The sequence below is a fragment of the Psammomys obesus genome, unplaced genomic scaffold (genome assembly GCF_907164565.1).
Source record: "Psammomys obesus unplaced genomic scaffold, mPsaObe1.curated_primary_1811, whole genome shotgun sequence".
Lineage (NCBI taxonomy): Eukaryota > Metazoa > Chordata > Mammalia > Rodentia > Muridae > Psammomys > Psammomys obesus.
Window position 1 is genome coordinate 1,843,205 of NW_026594216.1, and position 17,630 is coordinate 1,860,834.

At 46.5% G+C, this 17,630-nt stretch overlaps 2 protein-coding genes across 2 annotated transcripts in view; one reads left to right on the forward strand and one right to left on the reverse strand.

Moving 5' to 3' along the window:
• The first annotated feature begins 303 nt into the window (after positions 1–303).
• On the forward strand, positions 304–3,321 carry Gstm3 (glutathione S-transferase mu 3). Its single transcript, XM_055618195.1, has 8 exons — positions 304–444; positions 770–845; positions 1,143–1,207; positions 1,838–1,919; positions 2,016–2,116; positions 2,566–2,661; positions 2,753–2,863; positions 3,135–3,321. The coding sequence occupies exons 1-8, from the start codon at positions 394–396 to the stop codon at positions 3,228–3,230; spliced, it is 678 nt and encodes a 225-aa protein (XP_055474170.1). The 5' UTR covers positions 304–393; the 3' UTR covers positions 3,231–3,321.
• A 9,087-nt stretch (positions 3,322–12,408) lies between these two features.
• The window catches only part of LOC129684853 (glutathione S-transferase Mu 2), a 5,511-nt gene continuing 289 nt past the window's right edge, over positions 12,409–17,630 (reverse strand). Inside the window, exons 2-8 of the mRNA XM_055618089.1 lie at positions 17,406–17,481; positions 16,917–16,981; positions 16,622–16,703; positions 16,424–16,524; positions 15,503–15,598; positions 15,309–15,419; positions 12,409–12,957 (exon numbers count right to left, since the gene is read on the reverse strand). Of these exons, the coding sequence (XP_055474064.1) occupies positions 12,868–12,957; positions 15,309–15,419; positions 15,503–15,598; positions 16,424–16,524; positions 16,622–16,703; positions 16,917–16,981; positions 17,406–17,481 (621 nt within the window). The 3' untranslated portion in view covers positions 12,409–12,867. The remainder of the gene's footprint in view (positions 12,958–15,308; positions 15,420–15,502; positions 15,599–16,423; positions 16,525–16,621; positions 16,704–16,916; positions 16,982–17,405; positions 17,482–17,630) is intronic.

Genomic DNA, 17,630 nt, shown 5'->3' on the forward strand with positions numbered 1-17,630 from the left:
GTTAGGTTTTTTGTTGTTGTTGTTTATCGCGCTTTCCTTTTCAGCCCTTCACACGTCCCACCAAGGGAGCCAAAGGCAGCAGCTCCCTTGTAGTCAGAATTCCGACTTTCGCTGACCAGTGTCAGCTCATTATGCGGCATGACACGCTCCCCAAGGTCCAAGTCCCTACAGCGGAAGTGTGGAAACATCAGCAGTCCGGGATGAAGTTCACACCAACGTTCACGAGCCACAGCAGCTGCGCGTGCGCGTGGCCGAGCGCCCACTCGGAGGGCGGGTGGAGCAAGGAGCGAGGCAGGAGGAGCCAGTCCGTCACGTTGGCCCCACCCACAGCGTCCGGTATAAAGTTGGAGCCTTGTCTCCATATCTCCGAAGGGGCTCAGATCGCCCACCACTATGTCGTCTAAGACGTCGTCTATGGTTCTGGGTTACTGGGATATCCGCGGGGTGAGTGGCCCCTCATCAGCTTTTGACAGAGAAATGCAGCGGGTCAGGCTGGGGGTCGGGACCGGTGGGCTGCAGCTGGGGCAGAGGCCGCCTCCCTGCTGCGGGCGTCAGCTAAACTGCCCTCGGGGACCCATCTCCAGCCATCCTACGGGCTCCCCAGGCTCGTGGGGAGAGGAGCTAACTTGACGTTCCCGGTCCCTCCACAGGACACAGGGGCTTGGCAGCGTTGGGTTGGGGACGTTGACGGGGCCGGGTTGTTAGGGCGAGCAGGCGGGCACCGCGCAGGCGCGCTGACTGGGGTCTTTCTCCATCCTGCTGCCTTTAGCTGGCTCATGCCATCCGCTTGCTCCTGGAGTTTACTGATACCTGCTATGAGGAGAAACAATACACTTGTGGGGAAGGTAATGTCTGTGGGTGCTGGTGGCCCTCCGCACTGGGCCAGGGTGGCCCTGCAGTCGTCTTTTACCCAGAGGGGAGCCCCACACCGAGGTCAGGTGGGACCCCTGTTCCAGTCTGCGAGGAACTGCCAAGCAAGGCCCATCCTTGGGGTTTCCCACTTGCTGTCCAAGCCCATCTTAATATGTAGGCTGCAGAAACTCAGGGGTTGGATTTTGGCGATTGGGAACTTGAGGTATCAGGACTCAGTCGTTTCTCAGGTAGGTTGGTAAAGGGGTTGAGTCCCGCTTCTCTCTTTACAGCTCCTGACTACGACAGAAGCCAATGGCTGGACGTGAAATTCAAGCTAGATCTGGATTTTCCTAATGTAGGTGGCTTTGGACGAGTGGGCAGAAGGCAAGGCCTTTGAGTGTATCTGTCCTTACTTCCTTCACCTCTGGTTTGAGAATCTAGTAATAGAGGCTATTCATGTGGATACAATGGATAGAATTCAAGGGCCGCTGCACAAGAGGGAGAATAACATTTTAATCCCCACAACGACTATCAAACACTAACATTTTCCTGTCTCATAAAGACAGGCTGTAAGAGACACTGGTTTCTAGCAAGGTGCACGACTTTGTCACTGATAGATACCAGGTATTTTCATAGTATCCTAAATGTGTCCCAGTGTCTTAAGTGTCATGGTTGCTAAAACAAATGCTCTTTAACGTATCCTGTTAAGTGCACTACTCTTACAGCTTTACTTAAAAATATTTAATTTGCTTTTTAAAAGTATTCTCAGAAAGTCTACATTTGCCACACACATGCTGACACACAGGGTTAAGGACCCTTGTCTATAATTGGGTGAGGGCCTCATCCTAGATTCTGTTTATTCTGTACTTTCTCCTAGTTTGTACTCTCTCATGTTCACTGCCTTGCAAGTCTCCTCTTTCCCAGAAGAGTGGAAGAGGCGAGACCGCGCTAGTGCATGGTTCACTCTTTGGTTTTGCCCTTCTAGCTGCCCTACCTTGTGGACGGGAAGAACAAGCTCACCCAGAGTAACGCCATCTTGCGGTACATCGCACGCAAGCACAACATGTGTGAGTGCGTTGAAGCTGATGTGAGAGGCGAGGCGGTTTGCTCACCTGGAGGTAGGCGATCCCAAGGGTGATTGATCTATTGCCATCTGGCTACAGGTGGTGACACTGAAGAAGAAAAGATCCGAGTGGACATCATGGAGAACCAGATAATGGACTTCCGCATGCAGCTGGTTCAGCTCTGCTACAATTCTGAGCACGTAGGTTTCCTTATCGGGTGTCACCTGTGTTGGGTTTCAAGCAAAAGTACCAAGGATTATTCTGCCCCCTTTTGCAATTGCCATCTTTCCATCAACCCAAACCGTAGGATTGGAAACAGACTCTGTATCTTTTGGTTCACTTTGTCTTGTAATTCTGCTGTTAGTTCCACCTCCTTTCCAAAGCCCAGCTCCCCATCCTGCCTCCTCCATGTGTAGGCAGAAAGAAGTTGCCTAGAGAAGGATCTGGTGTGTCCGCCGCTGGTACAGGCCTTGACTACATTGTCAGCTAGTGTGTGTGTATGAGAGAGAGAGCGAACATGCAAGCACACAATACAAGTGTAGAGGCTCAAAGACGACAACAGTGTGGGACCTGAGAATCAAACACTGCTCACTCCTGTTGAACCATCTTGTTGACCCAAGAACAGCTATTTGCTCTTTTTCCCTCTTAGGAAAGCCTGAAGCCTCAGTACTTGGAAAAGCTACCTTCACAGCTGAAACAATTCTCAATGTTCCTGGGGAAATACACATGGTTTGCAGGGGAAAAGGTAGGAAGAAGACACAGGGAGAGGATGTCTGTCTGTCTCTGCAGGCATTGGTGAACTTCTCAGACCTGAAATCTCATTGTCTTCATTTTAGCTTACCTTTGTGGACTTCCTCACCTATGATGTTTTAGACCAGAACCGTATGTTTGAGCCTAAGTGCCTGGATGAGTTCCCAAATCTGAAGGCTTTCATGTGCCGTTTTGAGGTGATGTTTCCTATCCCTTTCTCAAAGAACTCTGTGTAGGCTCCATACACCCTGTAGGCCCCATGGGACTTGCCCAACAGCAGCTTCTGCCTAAATGGATCAATGGTTAGACACCTCTGGGATCTTAGGTCTTAGGAAGATCCCGGCTTTTAACCCTGAAAGCAGAAGCAGAAAGAAATAGGTGAAGGCAAACAATACGTGAATGACAGTGTTTTGGAGTGGGTCTCCTGGGCTGGAGGTCCTAACCAGACCTGGTGTGTTTTCCCTTCAGGCTTTAGAGAAGATTGCTGCGTGCCTGCAGTCTGACCTCTTCAAGCTGCCAATCAATAACAAGATGGCCAAGTGGGGCAACAAGTGCTTGTGCTGAGCGAGTGCTCACTGCCAGCTGTGCTCTGTTCTGCCCCGGGGGCCCGAATCCGGCATTTTCTGCTCTTTCTAATAAACAGCAGTTACATTAATTGGTGTCTAGGTGGATTTTGTTGTTGTTGTTGTTGTTAATGTAAAGGTCAGAAAATAGTGAGGAGATGTTGAGAATGGAGAAGATATGAATCCATGCATAACCACGTTGGCATTCTTTACTCCTCAGCTGAGTTCAAGGGCTAGAAGTTAGCCCTCAGCCTGGGTATGCACTGGAAGCAGAGATGTCGCCCGTTTGAGGTGGCAGGTGCTTTAAACAGACGCAGAACCCCTGTGAATCCATGGAGATAAGTAAGACGGTGTGATGCTGTCAGACTCAGCAGAACTGGAGCTTACAAACACCGCACGCTGGGCAGGTGATGGAGTTTAATGTGATAAAGATGGGCTTGTCAGAACAGTTGAAAGTCCGCTGGGCATGGTGGCACATGCCCAGCACTCAGGGAGGCAGGGGCAGGTAGACTTCTGTGAGTTCAAGGACAGCCAAGGTTACACAGAGAAACCCTGTCTCAAAAAACCAGAGAGAGAGAGAACCTTATACCTTATACTAGGCAATGCACACCTGCTGGTGAACCTGAAGATTGGCACAGGTCCCTGAGGAAAGAATCTGTCGTCTTAAAATCCAAATCATATCCCATGGCCCAAACAAGTAGATGTCACAGAAATGCCCACCAGTGCCAATAGTGCCAACAGTGCCATAAAGGACTGAAAGGAAGCGAGTGAGAGGTAACTGTGGTGGCATACACTCAGAATGTCAGAGTTAGGGAGGCAGAGACAAGCAGATTTCTGGGGTACGCTACTCAAAGTCCAGCCAAAGGATGAGTTCCAGGCCAGTGAGAAACCATGTCCGAAGTGGGGTGGGGTGGCACCCTAAGGAATGACGCCTGAGGATGTCTTCTGGCTTCCATGTGTCTGTAAACACACACATGCATGTACAGCAGGACTCGGCGTACAGCTAACACACAGAATGAACTATATGAACCAACAATGGATCCCCAGGATACTTTTGGGTTCTGAAATTACTTTACAGATGAGGAATTACAACCAATGTGTCATCTTTTTGTGATGTAAAAGCACGTATTTTCCCACTGACATATTTGTGTAAGAGAGTGCCTGAGAGCCTAGAGGGACATAACCAAGCTGATAGGAGGCTTACAGGCAAAGCTAAAAATGTCTCAGTTTCAAGAGTGAGCCTTAAAGGGGATTTCAGAGATAAGCTAAGATTTTCCTTTTTAGCTATGAGAACTAGGGTTTTTCGGGTTTTTTTTTCTTTGTTTGTATTTTTTAGAAAAAAAAAATATTTAATTTTAAAATTTTGTTCATAAATTTAGTGAGTAAACAAGGTCCAGTGCACAGGATGCCAGGGCTTCACACCTGTCTTCTGCATCTTTTGGAAGTAGAAACAACCCAGCTTTCTCTGTTTCTAAAATTATTATTTCTACATCCCAACCACAGTTTCCCCTCCTCTCTCCCTCCCAGCCCCTCCCTTCTACCTGCCCACCTCTGCAACCCTTCATTTCTCTTCAGAAAAGGGCAGGGCTCCCACGGATGTCAACTAACCATGGCCTTTCAAGTTACAGTAAGACTAGGCACCTCCTCTCTTATTGACTGGACGAGGCTGGACGAGGCAGTCCAGCAGGAGGAAAAGGGTCCCAAAAGCGGGCAAAAGAGTAAGAGACGGCCCCTGCTCCCACTGTTAGGAGTCCCACAAGGTGACCCAGCTTCACAACTGTAACATAATACATAACTAGTTTTAAGAAGAGAAAGCAAGGATCAGAAGGAAGGGGAGGAAGACCTCCCATATCAGTGGACTGGGGGAGGAAGCTACAGGGGAGATACAAAGTGAATAAATTGTAATTAATAAAAATAAAAATTAAAAAAAATAATTAAAAAAAAAAGAGAAAGCAAAGTTAAAATTGACTCCCATGGAGACTGAATTGGTATTGCTTTTCATTCAAGAGCACAATCTGTATGAAGCCTTCAGCCCCAGAGAGTGACCTGGAGACTAGACACCAGTAAGGGACATAGGACCTGGATGGCCTGAAACTCATTGCTGTCTGGACAGCGTCCTCAGGAGGGACAGTATAGATGCAAAATGTTATGCTCCTGGCTCAACTGCCACCTTTCACAATTCCTGCCAGCGGTAGTTAGGTGTCAAGACCAATGTCGTGCTGGAACATCAGTTTTGGGAGTATGAGGGAGTGGTATGCCCTAGAGAAGGCCTCAGGGATTTAATCAAGGACAGAGAAGTTGAGGGCCAAGACAACTAGAAGCCAAATAGAAATGTAATATTAGTGGTTGTATATCAATATTACAAGTTTATCAGCCGAATACAGCACATGCGTGTTGAGTTTCTAAAAGGGCTGGGGGTCTGCACTCAGCTTTACTGAGGTAGACACAGTTCATTTCTCATCTGGAAGTTGTATTCAATGTGTAGTGAGGGTCTTGACCCCCCTCTCAAGGCCTGATTGGATGAGGATCTGCTTCCAAGCTTGTGACTGGTGATAGAATTGAATTTCTGCTACCTTGCTAGACAGAGACCTAGGTTTCTTGATGGGTAACAGTGTGAAGCTAACTTCTCTTCCCTGTAAACAGGGCCTTGCCAAAATACTTACACACACACACACACACACAAATCTCCTTTGAAGAGAGATGTAATCATATGTAACACAGCCATGGCACTTAGCTCACTCTGTCGCATGGCTGTTATGGTTTGGGCATTGAATGCTCTCCAAAGGCCAGTATGTCAAAGGCTTGTCTTCCAGCTGGTGGTGCTTTTGGGAGATGGTAGAACCTCTAGGTGAAAGGGCCCTTGGTGGAACAGTGGGACTCTGGCTCCTTCCTCTGTCTGCCCCCTCCCTTCTTTCCCCCTACTTGTTTCCTGGATGCCACGAGGTTAAAGGCCTCCCACCACAAGGTACTGTGCCACTACAGCCCCAAAGCAGCAGGGCCAAGTGACCAGGGATTGCAGTTTCTGAAATTCTGAGTCAAAATAGTTAAAGTTGATTTAGCCCAGGTATTTGTCACAGTGGCAGAATGCTGACACACTATTGAAGGTAAATCAGCCATTCACGGGGAGGGGATTACATAAGGCCTAAGTTAGGGGTGTAGAAACAATCTCAGCATCTTATCCCTGCAGGGCAGAAGGCAAGACAATAGAACATTAATCTTGCACCTTCTGAGTATTAATTCTAAGGTGACACAGAAGAGCATGTGATGCAGTGAGCAACTGTAAAATAAAAATGGGAGAATGTCGACTGGTTAATATGAATTCCAAATATTCAGATTATAGGATTATAGACAAGTTACTTTTTTTTTTCAAGACTGTGTAGCCCTGTCTATCCTGAAACTCACTCTGTAAGCCAGGCTGGTCTCAGATTCACAGATCTGCCTCCCAAGTGCTCGGATTGTGTCTTTTTTTTTTTTCTAGGCATTATATTGATGGTCAATTATATTTCCCCAAAGACAAAGAAGGCCACTGAAAAAAAAGAAGTGGCTCTCCAGTCCCCAGTCAGTTTTGAACTCTTCATTTTAATATGGCTAGAAACAATAATGCTATCACAATGACCACCTTTTGGTTAGTTTTGGTGAAGATAGCCTATTGTCTCATAAGGACGGAGGGACCAAAATACTGATAAATTAGTGATAAATTGGTTTTAAAAAAAAGGCCTTGTTATCAACGTATTCAGTTTGGTGGAGCAGTTCCCCGAAAGTATGAGGAAGCTGGTTGGTTTTGTTGTCGAAGTGCCCAGCTTAAAGCATTTCCCAGTCACATGGAAATTAGTGTACATGTTTAAAAGACAGTTCGTGGTGGAGCTGTTTCCTGATGCGGTGGGCGGAGCAGGAACACCGATACCCTAGGCTTATGTCTGCCCGGAAAGCCAGCTGAAGAGGGGCTTGTGAGAACACCTGGTGTCTGTGTAGAAATCACACTTTCCAATTTCCTCCGTTGCAGGGCAGATTCCTTCAATGACCCATGCCGCTAAAGAATGACTGAGCTGGATGGTGAAGGGGAGGAGGAAGGAGCTGTACTTTAGCCAATGCTTTTCCAATGTGCCAGTCAGCTCGGGTCATTTTGTTGCTAAACTATCTCGGAGGTTAAACCACTCACGAAAACCAGTGTGGTCTCCAACTGACCTTCATAATGACCTCTGCTCGTTTCTCCTGTGCCCTCCCCTCCTACCCTGGATTCCTTATGGAACAAACATAGGTTTTCACCCTGATTCTCCTGTGTATAGGTCTTCTCTAACAAGCAAACTGCTCCCTTGAGCTGTCTTGAGCGTGAAGTATTTCTAGAACACTTACACAGATATAAATCTAAATTCCATGAAGCACCATATTTTTGCTTTTTCATGCAAATCTTCGATTGTCCTTTGCTTTCTCTGCAACCCCTTTGTCTTGTCCATTCACAGTCTCCTCCAAGCCTAGAATTGACTGGCATCTGCAAAAGCCTGTGAAAGTCACCACTTCCATGTGAGAAACCTCCACAAACCTCTCAATTCTAAATGTAGGCTTATCACCTGCTTCGGCCCATTAAACAGTAGAAATTCTACACATTTCCCAAGGAGAAACTTGAAGAGCCAGTGCATAAGTTCCCACCTTGGCCTCCTACTCATGTGCTATGACGCTCTCTCTGTTCTGCTTGGAGGCAGATCTGAACACCTTGTTCCTAAAACAAAAGGAGGTGATTCAGACAGAAATGTTTAGAGTTCAGCTTCCGGGAGGTCAGTGTGAAGAGGGCGGCTCTGGGGCCTGAGGGTAGGTTATTTGACACCATAGCCTGGCTCACTCCCTGCTTAGGCCAAATGGAATGAAATACTTTTGAAAGCGAATAGGGATGGGCTTGTAATGTACTTATGAGATTTTCAATGGAAATAATTATAGGTGACTTGTACGTGGGACTTAAATCCAGAAGAAAAGATCAGGTAGAAATATGTGTGTATTTGACTCTTAATGAAATATATACTGCTGTGTTATTAGAAGGAGGTGTCTTCAAAGAAATAGAAGTACAACAAACAGGGTAAGGGTCACACTGTTACAGGTTTGAAATAAGTTATAACTATTAGGTAACTATATTTTATTAAGATGTAATGTTTCCAATTATATTAACAGATATTCTTTTTTGTTGCTGCTTCAGATAAGGTCTCATATACAGCCAAGGAAATCTCAAATTCAAATCCTGCTGCCTCAGCCTTCAGGGCTGGGATTACAGGTGTGTGCCACCACACCCGGCTACCAGGTGCTCTTTTTAAAAGTGAAATTAAGATCCTTTCTGCTTCCCTCCCGAATCATGTTTCAGATGAGAGGAGAACTATGGGCTATAGGCAGTGCGGCAGACCCTAAGGCCTCTTGGGTGGACCTGTGCTTCTTGGAAGGTAGTGGACTACCTCACAACATGACTTAGTTGAGAAAAGCCAGTTATCTGTTTTGAAGTGTTATAACAGGAATTTTTGGTTCAGCTGGTAAAGTAATTGCATGCAAGTGTAAGGACTGGAGTTCAAATCCCCGACACCCACGTAAAAGCATCTCACAGCAGGGTGTTGTGGGGCATAGAGACAAGAAGATCTATGGAACTTGCTGGCCATCCAGTCTACACAGTTGATATATTTCAGATTCAGAGAGCTCCCTTGCCTCAAAAAATAAGGTGGAGAACAATAGGGTGTCAGGCATCCATCCCCCACTGGACTCCAGGATGCTTCTTCTTACTCTCAAGGCAGATTCTGTCCAGCTCCTCCATCATGAAGAGAGAAGCCAGGAGCTATTGAGAGTCATTCTAGGTCGGCTGGTGAGTGTAAAAGGCTGTTTCCAGAAAGATAAGAGGTTTTTCAGAGCACAGTGGGTTCTGAGTTTTCCAGTTGTATAGTCATTGGTTGATAAGCTGACATAAACCATGAAAGAGAAGGAAAATCTTTGGGTCTTGAGCCCACCTGGGGCTGCCTCTGACCCAAGGAAATTCCTCTAGGATCCCCCATATCCAGAGCCATTATATATATGTGGGGGGGGGGTGTAGAAGAGGCTACCCCCTCCAGGAGTGGCCATTTCCTGCATAGTAGAGTGAACAGAGGGAACACATGGCAGAGGAAAACAGAAGATGGTTCTTAGTCTTGTTCCAGATCTTAAAATGAAAGACTGAGCCTCTTTCCCTTCAGGATGGCATTAGCTGTTGATCTATTATATGTGTCCCTTATTATATTGAGGTGCATTTTTTTTCTATACGTAATTTATTTAGAATTTTTCAGTCCCAAAGGGATGCTGGATTTTGTTGAATGCTTTTCTGCATCTTTTGAGATGATCACCTGATGAATAAATGAATAGATCTTCTTTGATCCATTTGCATCCCTCGGATAGATTCCAGAGAATGATCTTTTAAATATGCTCTTGGATTCAGCTTAGATTTTGTTGATGATTTTTGCATTTCAGCTTCAAAGTGGCTGACCCCAGTTGGTCCAGCCTTATAGACTGCTTTAACCAGTACTTCAGCTAAAACCTGTATTTTCCTGTCACACAGAGCCTGGACAGCGAGAGAAACAGCTAGCTCTCCTATGACCTGGCCTTTATCCCAATTTTCTTATGGCCCGCAAAAGAAAATGATGCCCCATTCCAAAAATTTGGGATGGGTGGCTTTTGGTCATTCAGTGGGTGATGAATGATTGTTGTCATTAAAAAGGGGGTCGGTGGCAAGTCGTTAATGGTCATGGTCAGGGAGGAAACAAAGTAGAGGAGGTTAGAGTCAGAGATCTCTTTTCCTCTTTCCTTTAGGCTTTTTTCTTCTCATCTCTACTGTTAAAGGAAAAAGGGGGGAGAAGGAATAAAGAGAAAAGAGAGGGACATAGGAATAGGATAAAGTAGATTATTGAATCTACTTTCAGACTAAAGAGCATTAACAACTCAATATTTTACATCTGATATGGACTTTGTATGTTGATATATATTTAGGGTTATATTTAGCTGCAATATGCTATAATATGTTTCAACTCTTGTATAAGGTATTGCGTCTATGTGACTCATTTAATAATGCAAGAAGTTCAAGTCCTTTTGAAAGCTGCTGTTATAAACTGTTTAGAATAATTAAGTAATGCAAGTTAGCAGTCAGTCAATAAAACTCATGGTCACGTTAGATACTAGTTTAGTTAATTACAGAAATATGTGTCTTAGGTTGAACAGATAGTAATAGCTAGAAACAAGCACTATTTGCCTATTCTGATATATAATAGACTGTCTTCAAAAACCTCAGGGATCTACAGAATATGGCATTTAAAGAGGTTTTATTAATAAAAAGCTTTTTTTTTTTTTTTTTTTTTTTTTACAGTGAGACATGTCAGTTCCTTGCAGCACCCCCATTTTACTTCAAAGAAGATGATGGGCATTGAAGAACCTTCATATGGAGTTTGCTTCAAATATGGCAAAGCTGGTGGCCAATGTGCAAGAAACTGCCCTTGCCTCAACTGCTGACAGCATGCTGTCCGAGCTGTGGACAAGCAGGACATGGAAGAAGTCAATTGTCAAGCTTTGCCAAAACAAGGTAGTCAGTCTGTCCTAATTCCTGCTTCACCGAAAAATCTATCCTATACTGAGCCAGAAGGCCAAAGATGATGCTTCAGTGTTGCTGAGGAACATTGAGTGACAGTCCAGGCAGCCAGCTGTCTCTGTCATTTCTATAGTTTTGGAAACTGCTTGCTTTGCACTTCCTGGCTACTCTGGTAATATTTATCCTTCTTAGGTTTCTGATGGGGTTGAAGACTAGATAGTTACAGTTTCACATAAAAAGTTTAAGTTGTGAAGGATCTAAGAAAGTATTGTAGGGTCTAAGAAGATGCTTTAAGGATGGTCAATGCAAGTTATGAAGGTAGGAGAATGTGAAAATTTAAGTAATAGGTGTTTTAAGATTGATAAATGAAGCCGGGCATGGTGGCACATGACTTTAATCCAAGCACTTAGGGAGGCAGAGGCAGGAGGATCACTGTGAGGTCAAGGCCAGCCTCGTCTACAAAGTGAGTCCAGGATAGCCAAGGCTACACAGAGAACCTTTGCCTCCAAAAACTGAAACCAAAACAACAAAAAAGGATGAATGAAGGTTAGAGGGTTTAAGAAGGTGTTTTATGAAGGTTGGAGGAAGTTGTGAACAGGTATTCTAAAATTGGTAATTGAAAACTGTGATAGCTAGGAGGTAAAGGCATGATAAGAAAAGGGATTTAGGTAAAGAACTTTGGACCCACCAAGATAGATAGATAATGGAATCCTTTCTCCAAGGTTGCCAAATACAAATGGACTAGACACTGTGAATGTAATTCTAACATAATAGTTTCCATAGTTGTTCTTATTGTATATAGTTTATTGACATTAGAGAAAAAGCTATTTCTTGGACTAAAAGGAGAAGATGTAAATGTGACCTTCACTCATATCATATTAAGGTGTTTCTATATATTCAGTTGTTAATTGCCGAACGGGCAGTGAATTAAATGCTTAAAAAATCCTGGTATTGTTGTTGCTATTGAAGAATCTCCTGTCTCAATGTTGTGTAACAATTACTCCCCAAATATCTCTGATTGGTTAATAAAGTAGCTGAAGAGCCTATGACTGGGCAGAAGAGATAGTAGGAAGGACTTCCATTTCCAGTTTGGGGGTCCCAAGTAGAGATGGGGGGATGGAGAGGAAGAGAAAGAGAAGAGGAAGGTCACCAAGACATGAGGAGGAGGTCACCATGGGGGAGTTGCCATGGTAACAAAGATGGAGCAGGAGTGGCCAGGGAGAAACTGGAGGACAGGGAACAGGGCATGTGGCTAGGAAGTAGTTAGACTAGCATAGACGAATTAGAATAGATCAATATCTGCCCAGTCATGGTGCCTGATACTTATTAATAAATTTAAAAGTTCTCTGTCTCATTATTTGGGAGCTAGAGCAGGGACAGAAAAAAAATAATTCCAACACTCAGCACAGATGCAGCACCCTCCTACACAAAATTAATGACAAGGAATATAAAAAAACTGTAAGCGATCTCATTGTGGGGCCATCAAGACCCCACACACACACACACACAACCCTGTCCCTTCTGCGGATAAAAGAACAAAGCCCACCCAAGCAAGTCGACGCAGTTTGTCCTGAGAGGCACAGACAACTAGACACAGAACAAATGTGGTTCAGACTTTATTAAGGATCAGACATGGCGGGGACAGTCCCATACCGGAGACCAGGGTCTGCAAACTAGAGGACTGGTCTTTCTGGCAGCACGGGCTAGCCTCGCAGGATGATGGGCTCCAGCATAGAAGGCAGGACTGGTTTCTCCGACGGTGTTGGGAGCCCCAGAGTCAGGTGCATCCCTTCAGCACCCCTAGCAAACCTGATGGATACTAGGATCCAGGGCAAAGACAAGAAAAGGAAGTAAGGGACTGAAGGAAAGGGGAGCTAGAGTGAACAGAAGTTTGGCGTGGGGAGAGGCTGAGTGGAAAAGAGGAGTTGCTAGGGCTTTTCAAAAGAGAATTTTCAGTAAGGAAGGAATGGGGAGACTGATGCAGTGGTCCAGGGCCCCAGATGTGCCCCAGGCCAATGACCACCGAGCCTAGATCTCCTCTTGGCCCTGGTATTAAAGCATCCTACTTGTTACCCCACAGCGCCTTCTTCAAATATATGGGGCCTGAAAGGAAGCGGCTGGACTTCATGTAGGCAGAGATTTTCTCCAGGGCCTGTAAGTGGAAAGGAGAAAGCAAAGCTCAGCCCAGCCCACTAGGCTGACCAGCCAAACCCCATGAACTCCATGTGGGCCCGAGATCTGGAGGAAAGCAGAGCGGTCAACCTCAGCTCTGGAAAACTCCTTTTCCTAGAGTCCCACCTTAAGGAGAACATCAAGTGGAGAAACAGTACAAGTCAATGCACTAACACGCTCCTAGGTTGCTTAGCAACCTGATGCCATCACCTGCCACCACCAGGTGTGTGCACACCAGATGTAAAGGACCGGCCTATCACTGCATGCTCTCTCTGCCTCAGTTTCTCTCCTTTTCTCTGAGTTCTCTCTCCTGGAGAGTGTCACCCTATCCCCCTTTCTCTCCTCTCCCATGTTCTCCCACTGTCTCTCTCTCTCTCTGCCTGTCCCTCTAATCCTGTCTGTATTCATCCCCACTCTGTATTCTCCTCTCTTTTGTAAGTTCTTTCACTGTCTCTGTCTCGCCTTTCTCATAATAAACTTCCCTGATGCACAGTGTGTAATTTATATATCATAACAATGAGGGCTTGGTTCCTCCAAACAGTACACCATAGGTTAGGGGAAAAAACACTCAATGGTTGGGCTCCTTTAATCCCAGCACTAGGGAGGCAGAGGCAGGCAAATCTCTGTGAGTTCAAGGCCAGCCTGGTCTACAAAGCAAGTTCCAGGACAGCCAGGGCTCTTATACAGAGAAACCCTGTCTTGAAAAACCAAAAACCAACCAAGCAAAAAAACAACAAACACTCAATGGGCCTGCAAGCAGTCCAATGAGGTTAAGCAACCTCCTCCTACTCACACAGCCCTGCCATTGTCTGCACAGTCATACTCTTTTTTCACGGGGAAGCTCCTGCCTGTATTTACACATAGCGGAAGGAGCTGGCAGGGAAAGGAGTTGGCAGAACGCACTTGAAAAAGAGCCCAGATTTCACCTAATGACTCAGCAAATCCTGAACAGAAGTATCTAAGGAGGGAGGGAGGTCCTCCAGAAAGGCAGGGTAGGTAGGGTTCTGATCCGTTCCCAGAAAGCAGAAAGTGCGCATTACCTGGTACCCAATGGTAGGCCAATGTTACGATACTACAATCAGTCTCATCTGTAGCTCTGATGTAGGTACCGTGCCAAATTCACTCGGCCCGTGGGAGTTCTCCCCGAGATTAAGTTCCCGGCTAACTAACTGCTGAGGAATTCTAAAATTCAGGACAGCCAGTTTGCAACAAGCCAGAATGCCAAGCCTCAGGCTGCAACTCTCATATCTCCCTTCCCTCTTTCCCCACAGCATTGCCAGCTCTTGTGTAATTCCCAAAAGCTGTTCAACTTAGACCAGAAGCAGAGCTAATGAGCACTAGCCGAGAAGGAGTAGGGGATAAAAACAGATTCCAGGCTTAAAACAAAACAAGTTAATGCTTCAAATTATGAAATTTCTAATAAAGTAGATTTTGTTTTTAAAGGGGTGTCAAACTCAGGGGCCTGGATGCCACTTGAGTCACCAGGAGGTTCGAGCTTGGATCTCTGGCCTCACACTTCACAGTCTCGTGTACCCACCACTGTGCGCTATACTGAGTGCCAGGATGAGGGTACAGGACCTGTCCTCTGGAACCTGACAGCGTGCCTCACTTGAAAGAGGTCAGCAAACGGGTGCTGAAATAAACGTATGGCCTCGTCTCACAGATGGAAACTGAAACATTAGCCGGTAGGAGAGGGGGAGGGATAGGGAGGAAAAAAAAAAAGTCTCCTACATAAAAAGGATAACCCCCCAACAGGGGCTCCGTGTGTCTACTCTTTCCAAACACCTTTACAGCCCGAGCTCCCGCAGTGGGGATGTGGGAAGGGAAGTGTTCTTCAGGTCAGCTATGGAGACTTACTGTGCTGAGATGCTTCACATGGACTCTGCGGTCCTTTACCTTCCTCATGCCTAAAGCCAGCTGCACACTGCTGTCAGGTTCCACAGCTCAAAAGGGTCGCCGCCAGGAAACCCTGGCTGGACAAAGGCCTGACGTTTTTCTTTTCAGCAGTAAGTGCCATTCCAGGGCTTCCCCTAGAAGTCAGAGACCCACACAAAACAGGCCTCCATGGGTGGGAGTGGAGCCCTCGAGCAAGTGACTTACCCTCCAGATTCAGTTTATCTTAGGGTTCTGCTAGTTTTATCCACCTTGTAGGCACCTTGGAGTGATAAATTTGACCCTATAAAGGTAAGATGCTGAACACAGGTCCTCACAGAAAGCCAGTGCTCAACAAAGGCTAATGATTCTTCATTTCTATTCCAAGGAGTAGAAAGGCATCCTGGGAAAAAGGAAGGGAAGTAGGGCACCTAAGAGCAACCATGATCAGGGCATCACCTCAAAGCGGGCCAGGAAGTCTTTCAGGTTTGGGAAGGCGTCCAGGCACTTGGGCTCAAATATACGGTGCTGGTCAAGGATGTCGTAAGCAAGGAAATCCACGTAGGTGACCTGCAGGAAGCCAAGGATGAGTGCACTGGAATTTGACACCTGGGAAGGACTGCAACTTCTCCTCCCCGCCTCCCTCTCTTTACCTTGTCCCCTGCAAACCATGGCCGCTTGCCCAGGAATTCAGAGTAGAGCTTCATCTTCTCAGGGAGACCCTCTAAGCACTCTGGCTTCCGTTTCTCCTGAGTTAGGGAAAAACAACAACAAGCCGTCACCACCCTCTGACACAGTCTCTGGCCGTCTGATTTCACAAGAATACAGAGGCGAGTGTCCCCTTCTCAAGGCTGGGCTTGAATCAGTTTCCAGATTTTAGGTTAATTTGTTGCAACCTATTTGACTTCTACAGGCACCAGGTCTCATTTGTTGGAGGTGATGAGACATTAGACAAGAAGACAACACTATTTTTGAACTTCTCTTATTGCCCAAATCAGATCCTGTGGGCCAGACTCGGAGGTGCCTATGGACCCGTCACACTCTGGAATCAGATGGCTGGTGCAATCAAAGAGAAACAAAATACTAAGACATCTCAGGAGGGAGGGAAAGCTCTTCCTACCGGCTGGCAGAACAGGAAAATTCTAGTACTTTTTATAAAGTGAAGGTGCATTTGATGTTGAAAGTGAAGAGGGTCAGGGACAGTGACCTTCTGGCCAACCTTGAGCTGCCTGTTGGGAAGTGGTCCTGATTCCTGCTGCTACTGAAGGCAGGAAAACTAAAGTTCTGGAGACAGAGGGCCTGTGGAGGTGAAAGGTCAGGGATGAGGAGGTCTCGGAATACATACCCTAATGTTTAAAACTGAGGATCCAAACTGTACCCAAAGAAGTGGTGAAAAATGACTCACAATGGTTATTTGGTGAGATTCTGGAGTCATTAAGGCCACTTGGTTCCCGGGATAAGTAAGTCCTTATAGGATCAGTAATGCAAGAGTCAAACGTAGACTTGACCAATATAGATGTGAACCTAAGATTTTAACTCTGAACACTGTCTTCTCCATCCACTGGAGGACTCACAAAGTCAGGGCTGTAGCAAACCACGGCCAACTGCAGGCGGGTGTCCATGGCCTGGTTCTCCAAAATGTCCACACGGATCCTCTCCTCCTCTGTTTCCCCACCTGCAGCACACACAGCACAGACTCACCCTTAGCCTCCCACCCCAGCCAAGCCCAGGAGATGACCACCATCCCCCTCCCCACAGGCAACCTCACTCACACAGGTTGTGCTTGCGAGCAAGGTAGCGCAGGATGGCGTTGCTCTGAGTGATCTTGTGTGACCCATCAATTAAGTAGGGCAGCTGGATGGACAAGAAGGAACAGTCAGAGAGGATATGAGATCCCAACATTCCTTCCCTGGGTGAGAACAGACATTGGGCCTGGCACCCAGTATGCCTGGCATGGGAAACCCTCCATGAACCCAGTGCACCGGAAGAGCAGAAACCCCTCACCCAGGCAAGGAGATGAGCTAAGAACACCGCACCTTCCCCAAACCTCCCCTTCCCTGCGCTTACATTGGGAAAGTCCAGGCCCAGCTTGAATTTCTCACTCAGCCACTGGCTTTGGTCATAGTCAGGAGCTGTGATGGACAAGAGGTTGTGAAAAGAAATCGCCCCAGTTCCCACCCTCCTACAAGGACCTGAGCAAGGAGGCAGGCAAGCCCTCCCCATCGCACCCCTATCCCCACCCCCAAGCCCAAGCAGGGAATCTGAAACCTCACACAATGAGTCTCGTGCTGCAGGAACGAAGAGTGCTTGGGACTATGGGCCCTCCAGCTCTAAAGGTACAAAAGGTTTAGGCCAAGGCTAAATTACAGAGGGAAAGCCAGAGGCTGTATAGGAGGGCCAAACCGTCTTCACAGGGGGTTCCTGAAGGTGGAGATTCTAGCTCGATCTACCTGGAGGAGCCCCCACAGATCTGGGCAACAGGGAGCTAGGCACAGGGGCTCCTGAGGACCCCTAGTCAGAAGCTGGGGAAGAGTCTGACTGAGAGGGTATCATTACCGTCCCCCATGGTGTATCGCTTCTCCTCATAGCTTGAGTCTGTGTATTCCAGCAACAGGCGGATGGCGTGACACAACTGGAAGATAAGACTGATCAGAGACGCACTGGACCCTGACAATATGGCCTTCTCTCTCTATTTGAATCCCTACACTTGATCTAATAGCACACACACACACACAGAGAGAGAGAGAGAGAGAGAGAGAGAGAGAGAGAGAGAGAGAGAGA

What these genes read in the sequence shown, in the direction of transcription:
- Gstm3 (XM_055618195.1), top strand. Translation starts at nt 394, where the DNA reads ATGTCGTCTAAGACGTCGTCTATGGTTCTGGGTTACTGGGATATCCGC. An exon ending in TAGATCTGGATTTTCCTAAT is followed by an intron (nt 1,208 to 1,837) that starts GTAGGTGGCTTT and finishes TTGCCCTTCTAG; the next exon opens with CTGCCCTACCTTGTGGACGG. An exon ending in CTTTCATGTGCCGTTTTGAG is followed by an intron (nt 2,864 to 3,134) that starts GTGATGTTTCCT and finishes TTTTCCCTTCAG; the next exon opens with GCTTTAGAGAAGATTGCTGC.